The 13,668-nt window shown below is 44.1% G+C and overlaps 1 protein-coding gene across 2 annotated transcripts in view; it reads left to right on the top strand.

Moving 5' to 3' along the window:
* Positions 1–2,521: 2,521 nt before the first annotated feature.
* Positions 2,522–13,668, top strand: part of GXYLT1 (glucoside xylosyltransferase 1) — a 30,419-nt gene continuing 19,272 nt past the window's right edge. Inside the window, exons 1-2 of one of the 2 annotated variants that reach the window (XM_035543996.2) lie at positions 2,522–2,798; positions 10,857–10,949. In XM_035543996.2, the coding sequence (XP_035399889.1) occupies positions 2,644–2,798; positions 10,857–10,949 (248 nt within the window). In that variant the 5' untranslated portion in view covers positions 2,522–2,643. The remainder of the gene's footprint in view (positions 2,799–10,856; positions 10,950–13,668) is intronic. The other variant, XM_035543997.2, reaches the window with a different exon arrangement.

Raw genomic sequence — 13,668 nt, 5'->3', positions numbered from 1 at the left:
GCCACAGTCATTCTTGGTCCCTGTGTAACACCCTACAGACTTCATTTTCCTCAACTTGAACACTCCTCAGCTCAGAAGGCAAGTGTCATGCTGCAGTGGGGACTAACCAGACTTCTCTTTTGAGGTCACTGTCAGTAAACGCTCCTTTGTCTCTCTCCTCTCCAACTCACACATTGCTATGAATTTGCCTTTAAAATTGCCCACCTCTCACCACATATCTCAGACTTCCGATTATTTTCTTCAACTATTTTTATGCATCAGTCTGTACAATATAGTATCAGCCTCTTGGCTTTTTGTTTCTTATCCATACTGAGATCTCCTGGATTAAACAGAAAGCTCTCCTGAGCAGTAAGGGCAAGAAGTCAGGGCTTCATTTATCCATGAAAAGTATTATTTATTACCTGCCATGGGGACTTGGTAGTATATGTCAGGGGGTTGTGAAATGGGACAGTGAGTGACACAGGTCAGCGTGCAGATATGCAAGGAGAGCAAGACGCCAGGTTTTGATTGTGAGCACAAACAGAGGAAAGCTGGCAGAGTGGCAGAGTTCATCCACTGATAAGGGGGATCAAAGCATGGAGGAACAGAAAGCAGGAGGAGCAGAAAGCCCAGCTGCAACACTAAGTGGCACTTCCAGAGCTGTTTTTTTTTTCTTTTTTTCTGTCATGCCTGGTAGCACATGGCCTCACTAACACAAATTTCCCTTAGTTCATTAAGCAAATTCTTTTTAGAGTCTTTTTTTCAAATTTTTCCTTATTTCATCTATGACTCTCCCAGTGAGTCCATTTCTCATGAGGTCCCTCCATCACCCTGCCATCTTCAGCCATGAATTTTGCCCTCGTGCCCTTGTCGCTAAGAAGGCCGATGGTATTCGTGGCTGTGTTAGGCAAAGTGTCACCGAGAGGGAGGATCCTTCCCCTCTGCTCAGCACTGGTGAGGCTGCACCCGGAGAGCTGGGTCCAGTTCTGCCCCCCACAGCACAAGAGACATGGACACAGCGGGGAGAGTCCAACGTAGGGCCAGGAAGATCTCTGAGGGAGTGGAGCACCTCTCCTGTGAGGAGGGGCTGAGAGAGCTGGAGCTGTTCAGCCTGGAGGAGAGGAGGCTCAGGGGGATCTCATCAATATCCATAAATACTTAAAGGGAGGGTGCAAAGAACATGGAGCCAGGCTTCTTTCAGTGGTGCCCAGTGGCAGGACAAGAGGCAATGGACACAAACTGGAGCACAGGAGGCTCCCCCCAGGCACCAGGCAGCACTTCTGTGCTGGGTGGGTGCCTGAGCACTGGCACAGGCTGCCCAGAGAGGCCGTGGGGTCTCCTCCTTGGGGATCTCCCAAAGCCCCCTGGACGTGGCCCTGGGCAGCCTGCTCTGGGTGTCCCTGCTTGAGCAGGGGCTGGGGCAGGTGGGCTCCTCAGGGCCTGCCAGCCTCAGCCAGTCTGGGATTGTGCAATTCTCATCATTGCTCCTCATCCTCCTTGGTTCCTTTCCTTTCTTAGATTCTACTTCTTTTCTCAGTTTCTATTTCCCTACTCTTACTTCCTAGTGATCATCCTGATACCTATACTCCAAACATAGCTGAGTACCCAGTACTTCACAAGAGCTGCCTTTTTTCCTCATTTCTTTGTTCCTGGGTATGAGGATAGGCAGGACATTTTGGGATTGCACCTCTTTCAGCTACTAGCGTTGCCATTTGGCATTCTGCTTCCCCACCTCTTAAACAGAGCCAAAAAAAAAAAAAGCAGTAAGCTATAGCTGAGGTTTCACAGACATTTACTACAACATATACCCTCAGGCCCCGCAATCTGTGATCTGCAGTATAACTGATTTTTTAAGCTTTAGTGTAAATCAGATTGCCATTTTTTTTTTCTTGAAATTCACTGCATGCTCAGATTGCATCTTCAGGAGGAGAAAGGGTGTATTGGATTTGGACTTGATGATCCTTGAGGGTCCCTTCCAACTCGGATATTTTGTGATTGTATGATTTGTAACCAAGCTGCCCAGTAAGCATGAGGCAGTGTCGTGGCAGTATCCATGAGGCAGTATTGTTGCAAAAGGCGGCTGTGTGCAAGTTGAGGATAACACCACAGAAACCCTGACCGACTGATGGCTGTGGGGAAAAGCATCGCCTTCACTGCCCCTTAGCCTCTTTTGCTCTTAGGAAAGTGGTGGCGTCACCGTCCCTGGGGGTGCTCAAGGAAAGGTTGGACGTGGTGCTTAGGGTCATAGTTCAGTGGGTGACATTGGTGGTAGGGGGGTGGTTGGACCAGATGATCTTGGAGGTCTTTTCCAGCCTTAATGATTCTGTGGTATAATGCAGGCGAGATGTGGATGTGCTTGCAGCTTGACAAGCCAGGCACCTGCCTGGGCCATTTCTTCACTCGCCCTCTTGTCAGGGACATGTTTCCCGGAGCCCTGGGCAGGGAGGGAGGGGAGGAGAGCAGGAGGCCGAGCAGGAGGCCGGGCACGAGGCCGGGCAGGAGGCAGGCCGCCAGGCCCCGCTCCTCCCCCCGGCCCGCCCCTCGCACGCCGAGGCTGGCGCCGCCGCGCCCGTTGGGCCTTGCGCTGCCGGGAGGGCCCCGGCTGCTGCCGGGCGCCGCTGCCGGGGCCGTGGCGGCGGGAGGAGGAGGAGGAGGAGGAGGAGGATGCGGCGGCTGGGGCGGGTGGCGCTGCTGTGCCTGGGCTGCGGCGTCTGCTCCCTGCTCTACGGCTTCAGCCAGCTGGCCCTCTCCCTCGAGCAGGAGCCCGGCGGCCGGCAGCGGGACCTGGGACCGGCGGGGAGGAGCGGCGGCGCCGGCAGGTACGGGACGGGGACGGGGGGCGGCTCCCCCCGCGGTCCTGCGGGGCACCGTGCCGCGGGCGCCCCCGGCTGCTCGGCGCCTCCCGGGCCGGTTACCGGGGCTGGAGGGGCCGAGCCCCGCAGCGGGCAGACAAAGGGAAGGGGCCCGGGGGGCGAGGCCTGGCGGGGGGAGGGCGCTTGGGTTTGGTTCCCCCCCTCCCCCCCCCGGCAAAATGCTCGGCTCTGAGGCTGGGGTTGGTGACTTTGAGCTCTCGCCTTCAACTTTAATCGGTAACGTTTATGATGAGATAATTAATAAGGTCACTTATGAAGCAAGCACGGTTGGAGAGGTGTAAGGCTGGGCTGCTCTGGCCCTGCGCTGCTGCTGCCGGCCTCCCTTCAGCAGAAAATTTCATGTGCTCAAGTGGGGAGTGAGCCTGAGTTAGTTTTCAGGTTAGTTTCCTGGTCCTGTGCACCTGGGGTTTGCCGGAGCGGTGGTGCCAGCGAAAACTCTGCGATGGGATCTGCTGCTAAAGCTGCAGAGAGAGCAGGACCAGGCCTTCGTGGGCCAGCCTAAGTCCAGCAGTGTAAATCTCCACCGTTTCCAGACCACACAAGTTTGGTGACTGCCTCTCCTTCCCTCTCCGACACCACTTGTGCTCCTGGGATCGCACAGGTGAGCTCTCCGGGTGTGCTGGCCTGCCTGAAACCACCTGATTTTTGGGCAGCTCAGCTCTCTGAAATGGCTCACCGTGCAATCATGAAAGTGACAGCGCTGGTGCCAAGGAGTTATGGAGGGTGGCAGGATGACAAACTCTGACTTAATCATCTTAAAATATCCTGAAACAGCATTCTGAGTTGCTAGGGGTGGAGTTGGCTGAAATGTGAAACCCAAGTGTTGACTGGTGTAACTACTTGAGAGGATGTGTTGTTTTTTTGTTTTTTGTTTTTTTTTTTCCATGCCTTTGCTTTAGTTCAGATGAATGCAGATTACGACTTGGAAAAACGTGGGGATGTTTGTTCCTCGCTTCTAGTTCAGGATTACAATTTGTGAGGAGTTGAAATGCACTAGTTCTAAAGAACATGGTAACTAGAAAAAAGTTTTATGTAACGTTTCATTGGAATAATAAATCAGTTTTAAACAGAAATGTGAGAAAAAATCCTATGTGTGATATTTGTTTTGATAAAGAAAATACTTAATTTACCTGAAGAAAGCTTTTGGTGGGCAAAAGATGATAATCTAAATAATTTTGCTTTAGCAAACATTGACATTACTTTCAGGTGGATTGTGGTCCTTAGCAGAAGAACCAAATCTAGTTAAAAAGTTATACTTATTATTATTTTAATATTTGTACTAACATGTAACATTTAAGTTACTTTAACTTGAATACCGGGGGGGAGAATCCCAACAAGGTTCAAGCAGCTTCTTGCTGCAATTGCAGTGGGATGAGATACAAATCTGCACTGTGTTGCAATTTTGAAAAGCCTTACAGACTGAGAAGGTTGTCTTCCAAAGGTCTAAGTGCCGTAAATGATTCATACGCATATAGTTTCGTGAAGACATACCTTTTTGCAAAATCAGTGTGTTTGACATCTCTGTGGGAGTTCTTTACCTATAAACTGCTGTCAAAGTAAAGGCTCAGGATGAACATCTTCCCATTGTAAACTGTTGAAGTTTTTATGCTGCTTGTACAAACAGCATTTGCAAAACGTGGGTGCAAGAAGCTGGGTCCCTTAGAACTTAGCCCATTAAAGGCTTTTAAAGAAAGCGTTTAAGGGACTGTTCATAGGAAAAAATGTATCCTGTGGCAGTTGAGAAATGCCACACCAAATATTCCTTAAGATACTTATTTTGGTTATTCTCAGGCATTAAATCATGTTATGCTCTCTTGTGTGATTGATATATGCATCTTGATGAATGTATGGGTGTATTTCAGGTTTCATACTTCCACTCTTTCTTTAGTGGAGCTGGAGCCTGATAGCTACAAAGCTGGTTTATGCCTGCTTCTTGTGTACGACAGCAAAGGATTGGTAACCCTGTAGAGTAAATTCTGTTCAGATAACCTTTTCATCCTTCCTGACGTTCAGTGTTTCATATGCGTTAATAGTAGCTCTCAGCAGTGGGCTCCTTCAGCTGTTTTCACTGTTAGCTTTAAAATACAGTTTAGCAAAGCAAATTCAACTGCCATTGAAGGCATTTATGCACTCAGCAGTGCTTTTCTCTTCTCAGCTGAAAAGGAAACTCTTTTTCCCAAATAAGCTCATTCAGTATATGACATAAGAGCAGAAGGAGCTTGGCCATATTCTGTGGTGGGGAAGAAAAGTCAAGATTTCTGGTAGTTTTCAGAAGCATGTGAACTGAAAACTGCAAGCTTTGAATAAAGCTTCAGAATACCACACCTGGAAGAATTTTGCAATAGTGATGATGCTTTTAAGTAGAAAATCTTTAATTAAAAGGGAAGTACCATGTTGAAACTAGAATTACAGGTTGAGGCAAGATCCTCCAATAACCATAACAATTCAGAGGAGCTTGTTGGGTAATCACTTTGGTAATGAGTTGTTTGTTTCAAAGGCTACAGTAGCCTGAGGAACAAGATGACTAGAAACTAAAAGCTTGTGTCTTGAAACTTGGTATAAATAGCTGTAGAGCATTTCAAGAATTTTAGTTAAATCCCCAGATTGTCCTCGTGATTATTCCAGTGAGAAAAGCAGTAATGAATAGTAAGTAGTCATATATAATAGCTAAATGAACAACAGATCTGAACTTGAAAATAGAGAATGCTTAAGTGTCTACCTCCAGAAGACACAAAGTCAGTCAAAATTCGCTGTGTATAGTCAGCTGTTTTTTTCTTTGCTAGTAAGATTTATGGATGAGGAAGATGGCTGTGGAAAAAATGTACCAAATGTGCATTTATCCACTTTTTTTTTTTTTACATGTGTATCATTCAATAATATTATAATCTGCTGTCTGTGGAGTATCCTTTCAAGGCAGTACTCCTCCACGTGCTTTCAGATCAGCTAATTAGCAGGCTGTAACTGTGCTTATGAGCAGTGAGTCTTCAGATAATTTTATCAATATTGCCACTTCAATTAAGCAGATAATCTTCCTCTTTCTATTTGGATCCAAAAGCAGTGCTAATCTAATGGAAAGTTTGTGAAACAGAGCAGGGATCGGTCTGTAGTCAGCTCCATGAATTCAGTGAGGTCAACGAATTTGACCCTATTAAAATTAGACATTTTTTTGTTATGCTCTAGTTTAGCATTTTCATGCAGCCAGGCACACTGTTTTGTGACTTGTAACTCCTGTCTGACTCTCTTTTTCTCTAACTAGACTGGCAAAGGGAGAGTTAAGTGGATTATAGTGCCTGGAAAAGTGCAAGAAGTGTATAACCCAGCAGTTTAGGCAGCAGAGTGGGATGGTTGTAACAGATCTTTCTTTCCTTGCACTGTAGGCAGCTGTTTTCCTCTGTGTCAGAACGTAACCAGCAGTTTCACCAGTGTTTCTCAGCTATTGTACGTTAAGGAATTGGTCTAGGAACTGTCTAAACATTTCAAAATGTGAGTAAAACTTTTAAAAGGATGAAGCATGGAATAATTTGAAGTTGAAACTTCATTTAAAAAAATCATCTGAGTGTGTCAAGTAGCTAAGTTGACTAACAAATGCTGCTTTAAATAAACACGTTATTAGTTAATGAAACAATGTCAAGACTCTTCTAGTAAAAAAAAAGTTTGTCCTGTGTCAGATGTTTTAACATCAAATTTGGGATGTGCTGCCTCCTGTCTAATAAAGCTATTACTTTTCAGATTAAAATAAATCAAAACAAATTTGGGATATTGTTCAGGAAAAGCTATTGAGAAGAATCAGGGCTTCTCAGTGTGTTTGGGAGTGGAACCAAACAACTCTTTATTTCCTAACTTTTTACTCCCGCATGTATGAGCAGGAAGGAAATAAAACTGCAGCCTTCCTGTTTTGCTGCGCCAGTCTTTCTCGGTTACTCGATGCTTGCAGTTTGGTGTTAGGCTGTTAGTGCAGCACCGAAGGGATGCAGCAGCCATGACTCACGTTAGTTGGCTGCAACCCTGACTATTTGGACATGCTGCTAAATCGTTAGGAAGTTACAGTGGTGTAAGAGATGCCATCTGGACTGAGAAGTATGCTTGAAAGCTATGATCTCCATTAATAGGAAGCCCACCAGCATGCTTAACAAAAGGATTTTTTTTACCACTGGTTGCTGGGAGATCCTTATGGTGAGAACTTGCCTCGCTTGAACAGAGGGCCTCAGTCAGTGTGAGGCGTGCATTGCTAGGTATTTTGCACATAAATTAAAAATTGCTCCAAATCCTTCTTTTCAGGTCAAAATATATACATTTTTGCTATATCTATAAAACTAAATTTTTCTTACTATCTCTCTGTGTTGAAACTAAATTACCTGATAGAGGAAGTAAATGGATAATTGTCTAGGGGAGAGATACGTAGAACTGTTAAACAGAATGTTGAGAATGCCTGTCTATGCTAACAATGTTCTTAAAGCTTTGTATTTCTATGTTGTTTTTTTTTTTTTTTTGGCAGTGGTTGGTGTTAGGAGTTGTCCAGCCCAGTAGTCCGATGGCGAGGCTGCTGCAGGTCCATGGCCCTGTGTCCAGCCCGCAGCAAAGCTGAGCATTAATTCCCGACAGGCGCCCATGCCCACACTACATGCATACGGCTGGCCACAGACATCAACACAGAGAAAATAGCTCTTGCACAACCACAGACAGCACAGGTGGCCTCGTCCTGTTCCCTCCTCTGGCTAATCAGGGTGGAAGCCTCTTAGTGAAAAGTATGTAAATGTACACAGCGTGGATCCTTGCAGTAACTGGCCTTAGGCACTCAGAGCGGCAGGAGCCAGCTGCTGGACAGGCTGGTCTCCCCTGTCTCTGCCCTGGGCATGCAAACCACCAGGCTTGCAGCCCCGCTGTGGTTGCTGGTACTCAGACTCCCTAAATATACACACCCAGGCACTGATGCGGATCTGTGGATCCCTCCACTAACCGCCCTTAGACACTCAGTCTGCCTGGCAGACAGATTGCCTGGTCTCCCAGTTGCTTCATGCAAATGGATCTTTCGCAGAGCTGGTCCAGACCTGTGGCCTTAACGTCAAACTGCAACTCACCAGGCCCCTCCGCTGGCTGACTGGGACCCTCTGGTCCCCTCAGTGGCCACCGCTCAGGCACCGAGACTTTTGGGGCTGGCTTAAACCCCTGACTCTTTCAGTAGCTGACTCAGGATTTGATCTCTGCAGTCTGGCCGAGACTTGGGGCCTCTCTGTTACCCGACTCCCAAACCATTTACCCCACTTGTGGGCTAGTCTGGCTTGCTTCTTGCTAGTGTCTGTGTGTACCACCGTGCTTACCCACTCGCCGGGTGCACACAGGTCTCTGGTTTCTGGCACCACAGGCTCCTGAGGCCCTGTGACGAGGCTGCCTTTTCAGCTGCTGGCCTCCATGCATGCGCACGGACACACAACAGAGCACCCCTTCACCCAGGAGTATAGAAATTGAGTGTGTTCAGGAGACTGCCCATCAGGCAGGCATGGCCACTGGTACGCCTGGCAGCCTGTATACATCTCACTGGGCCTTCTCTCTGTTCTCCATTTCTCCCTTCTCCACAGTTCACCTCAATCCATAGCTTTCCCTGTCTTTGGTCATTCCCCTAAACCTAAAGGTCATTCCTTTAGGATTAAGGTAAAACCTAAAAGGTCATTCCCCCGAATGCCCTTCCCCAGCAGGCCCCCTGCCCCTGCTGGCAGTCCCGTCTCCTCAGCTGTGGGGTGAGGGAGTGAGGCGGGCCCAGTACCTTCTGCCTCACAGCTGGGAGGAGCTGGGGCAGGGCTGCTTGGTTTGCTGGGTTTCCTCCAGCCTTTCTTTTCTCCTCTGTGTTTACGGAGATTAGCCTTCAACCACACAGCCTGTATCAGGCGGAGCAAAATATCCTAATGCTGAAGGTGACTATTCCTGCCCGACTAGTGTTCTTTCAGGTAACCTGTTTGTTGGACAAAACGCACCTCCTTGGCTTTGTGAATCACTTGTGACGCTTTGTTTGTCTTCCAAGCTTTTCTCAAATATTATTCTAGTTTTCAAGTAAAAAAATAAAATCTTCGTGAATGTCTTTTTTGAATGAGCTTATTGCGAATAGCAATAAGAAAATGCTACCCGTCAGTTTCAGTCTTTTAATCAGTTCTGTGTGAAAGCCGTATGGAATATGGTAGCGTACGGTCAGTTGAGAGATGGGTCTGGTTGCAGGAAAAAGTCTAACGTTAGGCAAAGTACATACACCTGCATCTTGGTAACGCCTCTCTTTCAAATGAAGTTTATGAATCAAATCCATGGCTGACAACCTTGTCATAGTGCTAAACGGGGTATTGAAAAGGCCTAATGTGGCAGAGAAAGCACTTTGGCATTAATTCAAGCTTGCCTCTTGCCGTAGTAGGCTGGATAAGACAGTAGCTCAAGGCAGCTCAGAAAAACACTGCTCTTGTGACAGCTGGAAGAAGAATCCCCTGTAATAATAATACGATAATCTTCCAAACCAGAGACTGTTTTTTTGAGAGTCTTTTAATTTTTTGAGAGTCTATTAATTTGACCTCAAAATAATGAGAGACAGTACAAATATGTACTGGAGATTGTAAAGATTGTTCTTCAGATAAACACAAGGTCTTAATGTGCCTTGAAGTTTTTTTTTTTTTTTTTTGAAACTTCAGGAGTAACAAAGATTAAGGTAAGAGGGAATCTGGTACAGACAACTTGCAGTTTTATACCATTAACTTTCCCCAGAGAAACGCAAATATGCACTTACTCGAATCCGTTACACTTTTTTGTAACTAGATATTTATTTGTGGATTAGATTTCTCTAATTCTTGCAAACACATGTATCTACAGGATATGAGGATTTCTTGTGATCCCTACCGAAGAACTCAGCCCCACCAACAATTAATGAGGCTTAGTATAATATTTTGTATGTTTATCATTTTTTTCAAGTGTCAAGAAATTCTACAGCTTGCCATTTTTGATATTACAGTAATTACTAAATGTGATTTTTCACAAAGAATTGGCCTCTGCAGGTATCAGGTTACCCTGCTGAGATGGTGCTGATTGATTTAAATCTTGCAAAACAAACTTCCAGTACGGTTTTGAGCTGTAGTCCTTTAATCTTTCCATCATCATTTTTTTGTGTGGTTTTCCTTCTTGCAGATTTTTGATTCACAGATACTAATTTTCAGACAAAGGTAAACACCGTTGGCGTCATGTCACCAGGGCATAAAGATGAAGCATAGGAAGTCACAGAACAGTGCATACCTCTTGCTTTGCAGTATTCCCCATGCTCATTTAAGATTTTAAATCGTGATGTTGATTCCCTCAACTGAAACTTTGAACCACGCACTTCTAATGCTCTTTCAAAATATTTCCCGTATTGCTATTTCATAAAATTTAGTGGTGGTCTAGCAAACCTTATTTTTCAGTTGTTAGTGTAGCACAAGTCAACAAATTGTTAGGAAGGAAAACTTGTCAGGTGTGATTATTTCTGTTTTGTAATAACCTTTTGTTATGAAATAATGGAATCAATTGGTGCTGAAAGTCCAGTTTTAAATGAGTTTTGCAGGTGTGCTCTGAATAGTCATGGATGAATAGGGATTGTGTTTAAATGGGCAGTGTAAGTTTGAAATTGAAATGTTCTACTCCTCCGCTTAGGTTAGACAAAGGTACTGCAAAGGTGAGGGAGTTCTTTGCAGCTTTGTGTTGCCTTGGACTTGCACTAAGCAGAGAACGTAGAACAACCTTAAAAAAAAAAACCAACCCTTTTGTTTCTCTCACTCTAAAAATACGTGGAGAGGAAAGGTGAAAGGATTGGGACTGCTCTTCCTTAAAAGAACCCCTCCTGGTTGACACCTCCTCTTTTGTGTTATCCAAGCTGCATTACATAGGGAGTCTTCTGCCAAGTAATTACCTATTCAAGTTATGTTTGAGCTACAAAATAATCCATTTAACTTTGCCATAAATTCAGTAACATTCATATAGGTTATTTTTGTCTTATCCTGTTAGGTGTAAGAATTTGTCTGTATCTTTCTGGAATTCCTATTGGATGCTGCCCTCTGATGTTTGTGGAATGAACTGCTTTTGGGAAGCTGCTTTTAGGTAGGATCTATTATTAAATAGTACTTTATTATTTGGTTACAGACAGGTGCAGCTAATATAACAGCATTTTTCGCTATTTAACAAGGTGACAAAGCAAAATCTTTTGATTGCTTCACATATATTTCACATGCTTATATTATGGTTGCCTTTAGATGGGCTTTCTCTTTTTGTTCTATTATGTTTTGAGACATTGTAGATTCAAGAAGTGTTATTACAAAGAATATTTTTTTCAGTTATGTTGCTTCCTTAAATGAATATTTGTTAACATTGGTAAAAAGTCAATCTGAATATATTTTTAAAAGTTACTGATGATTTTTTTTATAAATAAAACTTGTAGCACAGTAATACTCATGATGTGACTTGTAATCATGACAGGTAAGCTTAGTAGTTAAGTCTTGGGGTTTTTATTAAAATTCCATATTATATAGAATATGAGGAGGGTACTTCAACCCAAACCACTGAAATGACTACTGCAAAATGCATTTTAAGATACAATATGTTAAAGCATATACTGTGTCCTTAGTTTTATCTTTAACAAGAAGTTTAAATGCTTTGATGTGGTTGTTCACATGCTTTAGGCTGTCAGATTAGGAAAGTAACTTGTAAAGAAATGGAGGAAGCCTTAATCTTCTTGAGGTATCTTCTCTAACCTGTATAGTTCTCCTCAGTATATAACTGAAGTTTAAAGTTATTTTTTCTTGTATCTAAAATTGAAATGATCATCCATTTTGTGAAGCTTTAGCTTTACAAAACTTAAAATGTTACTGAAAATGATAATCATGGGAAAGATTTTAGATCTGTCCCCTATTCCTCTTTGCTTGTGTGCTTTCAGTGCTTTTTAAACTTATCAGTTGCCAAGAAGTTACTTGAAGGTATGGCTTAGATTGATTTTTAGGCTGTTAGTGAAGTACCCAGTTAAACTGGGGCTGCTGAGTCTTTCTCCCTGCACTTAGTAGCCAGTGTGTCACCTTCCTTTGGCAGAGGGATTCATCTGAGTTTCCCTTTGGTTTATTTAACTGTCTGAATGGACTCGGTTCACATCCTTTTCCCTTAAGGTTAGCTTTTGGGAATTTAGCGTCATGAAGTTTAATGATGTGGGGGTGAACTGAGTGTCAGTGCTGTTGTGGTGGGGGGTGTTAGGGGCTTAGTCTGTCCTTTTTGGAGAGACAGGATGAGATTGTAAGCTTTATTCATTCATGGACATCTGAGCCAGTGTAGCAGTTGTGCAGTGCTGAAAGAGGAGAGGGTGGTGTTGTCTTCTGACCCCATTGCCTGTGATGATGTCCCCAAACTCTCCACGATACAATGGAACGCGTTAAACCAGCAGAAAACTTCCCTTCCAGATTTTATGCCAGGCTCAAGGTAAGTAGTGGGATCATGGAACCAGAATTGGAGAAACACCATGCAGTTCCTTTGCACATACATTAAGCTATAACACGTTCTGTTCTATTGAGAATGCTGCGCCTGCCCAGAGAGGCTGAGGAGTCTCTGTCCTTGGAGCTTTTCCAAAGCCACCTGGACGTGGTCCTGGGCAGCCTGCTCTGGGTGTCCCTGCTGGAGCAGGGGTTGGAGCAGCCTCAGCTGTTCTGTGGTTCTGTGAATGTTGTGCTGGCTCTAGTGCTTATTTCCTTACTGACCTGTCTTAACTTCAGAGGGGTCCGCCTATCTCCCTCAGACTTTAATTCTTGGTATGTTTAATGAGTTCAGTTAGTTTCAGAGAGGTGCAGTGAGTGCCAGAATTTGGGTTTGTGTAAGAAGAGTGGGGAAGGTGGCAGAAAGGAGGAGAAAGTGCTCCCTCTTTGGACGGCAGCAAGCAATTTCAGTGTCTCAGCATTCAGCCTGTTGCATAAGCCTCATTTCCTCGCGTGTGCTGGAATAACAGAAGAGAGTTGTCATTTGGTTTCAGCTTCGGATATGAGTTGTAATTTTGCTTTTCTCTCAAAGAAAATAGGTGTATTGTACTAAGTGCATTGATAAGTTGAAGAATTCAGGCCGTTTGTACCATTTTTTGCTTCTCAAGTGATGCTGAGTCGTTCTCAAGTTTGTAGGAAGATTTTGGAGGAAGAGGAAGGAACTTAATTCCATGCAAGTTTATTAATCGCAGCAGATGAAATCTAGCATTCTTGTTTCCTGACATCATATGTGTAAAGCCACTTCAAGATTGACTCTTCAAGAAGATAAACTCTTTCTGTAAAGAGGCAACACTGATTGATTTGGATATCTTTTGCAATAAAGGACTGAAACTTCTACCTTATAACTTCTACCTATTACAATTTGATCCTCAGTTCACTGAACCTTTGTGTTATACAACTAAGTGTGATTGTTGTAGTGATGTGCAAAATAAAGCAGTATTTTGAAGAGACTGGGATATGAGAAAAACCTAACAGTTATGTATCTTATTGAAATCTTAGGATAGCTAACTCCACTGCCTATAGACTTGGCAACAAAATAATGGGAGTTCCAATGAGTATGTTTTTAATAGAAATGGCATAGTCTGGTCATTGAACCACACCACCACTTATCTTGAGTATTCTGTTTGGTCTGATTTAATCCATAAAAAGAGAATGGTATTTATCCAAATCATAAATCAGTTTGTGAATAGAGCTTCTGGCGTTCTATGCGTGCCGTTTCAATAAGCGGACCCAAATGAGTTTGTCCAGAGGAGCAGACCACATAGCCAGAGTTTCTTTGCTAATAGTATATTCATAAATTTTATCTC

This window comes from Cygnus atratus, chromosome 1, assembly GCF_013377495.2.
Source record: "Cygnus atratus isolate AKBS03 ecotype Queensland, Australia chromosome 1, CAtr_DNAZoo_HiC_assembly, whole genome shotgun sequence".
NCBI classification, from domain to species: domain Eukaryota; kingdom Metazoa; phylum Chordata; class Aves; order Anseriformes; family Anatidae; genus Cygnus; species Cygnus atratus.
Note: the sequence above shows the minus strand (reverse complement) of the source record. Positions and strands in the feature narration are given on the sequence as shown.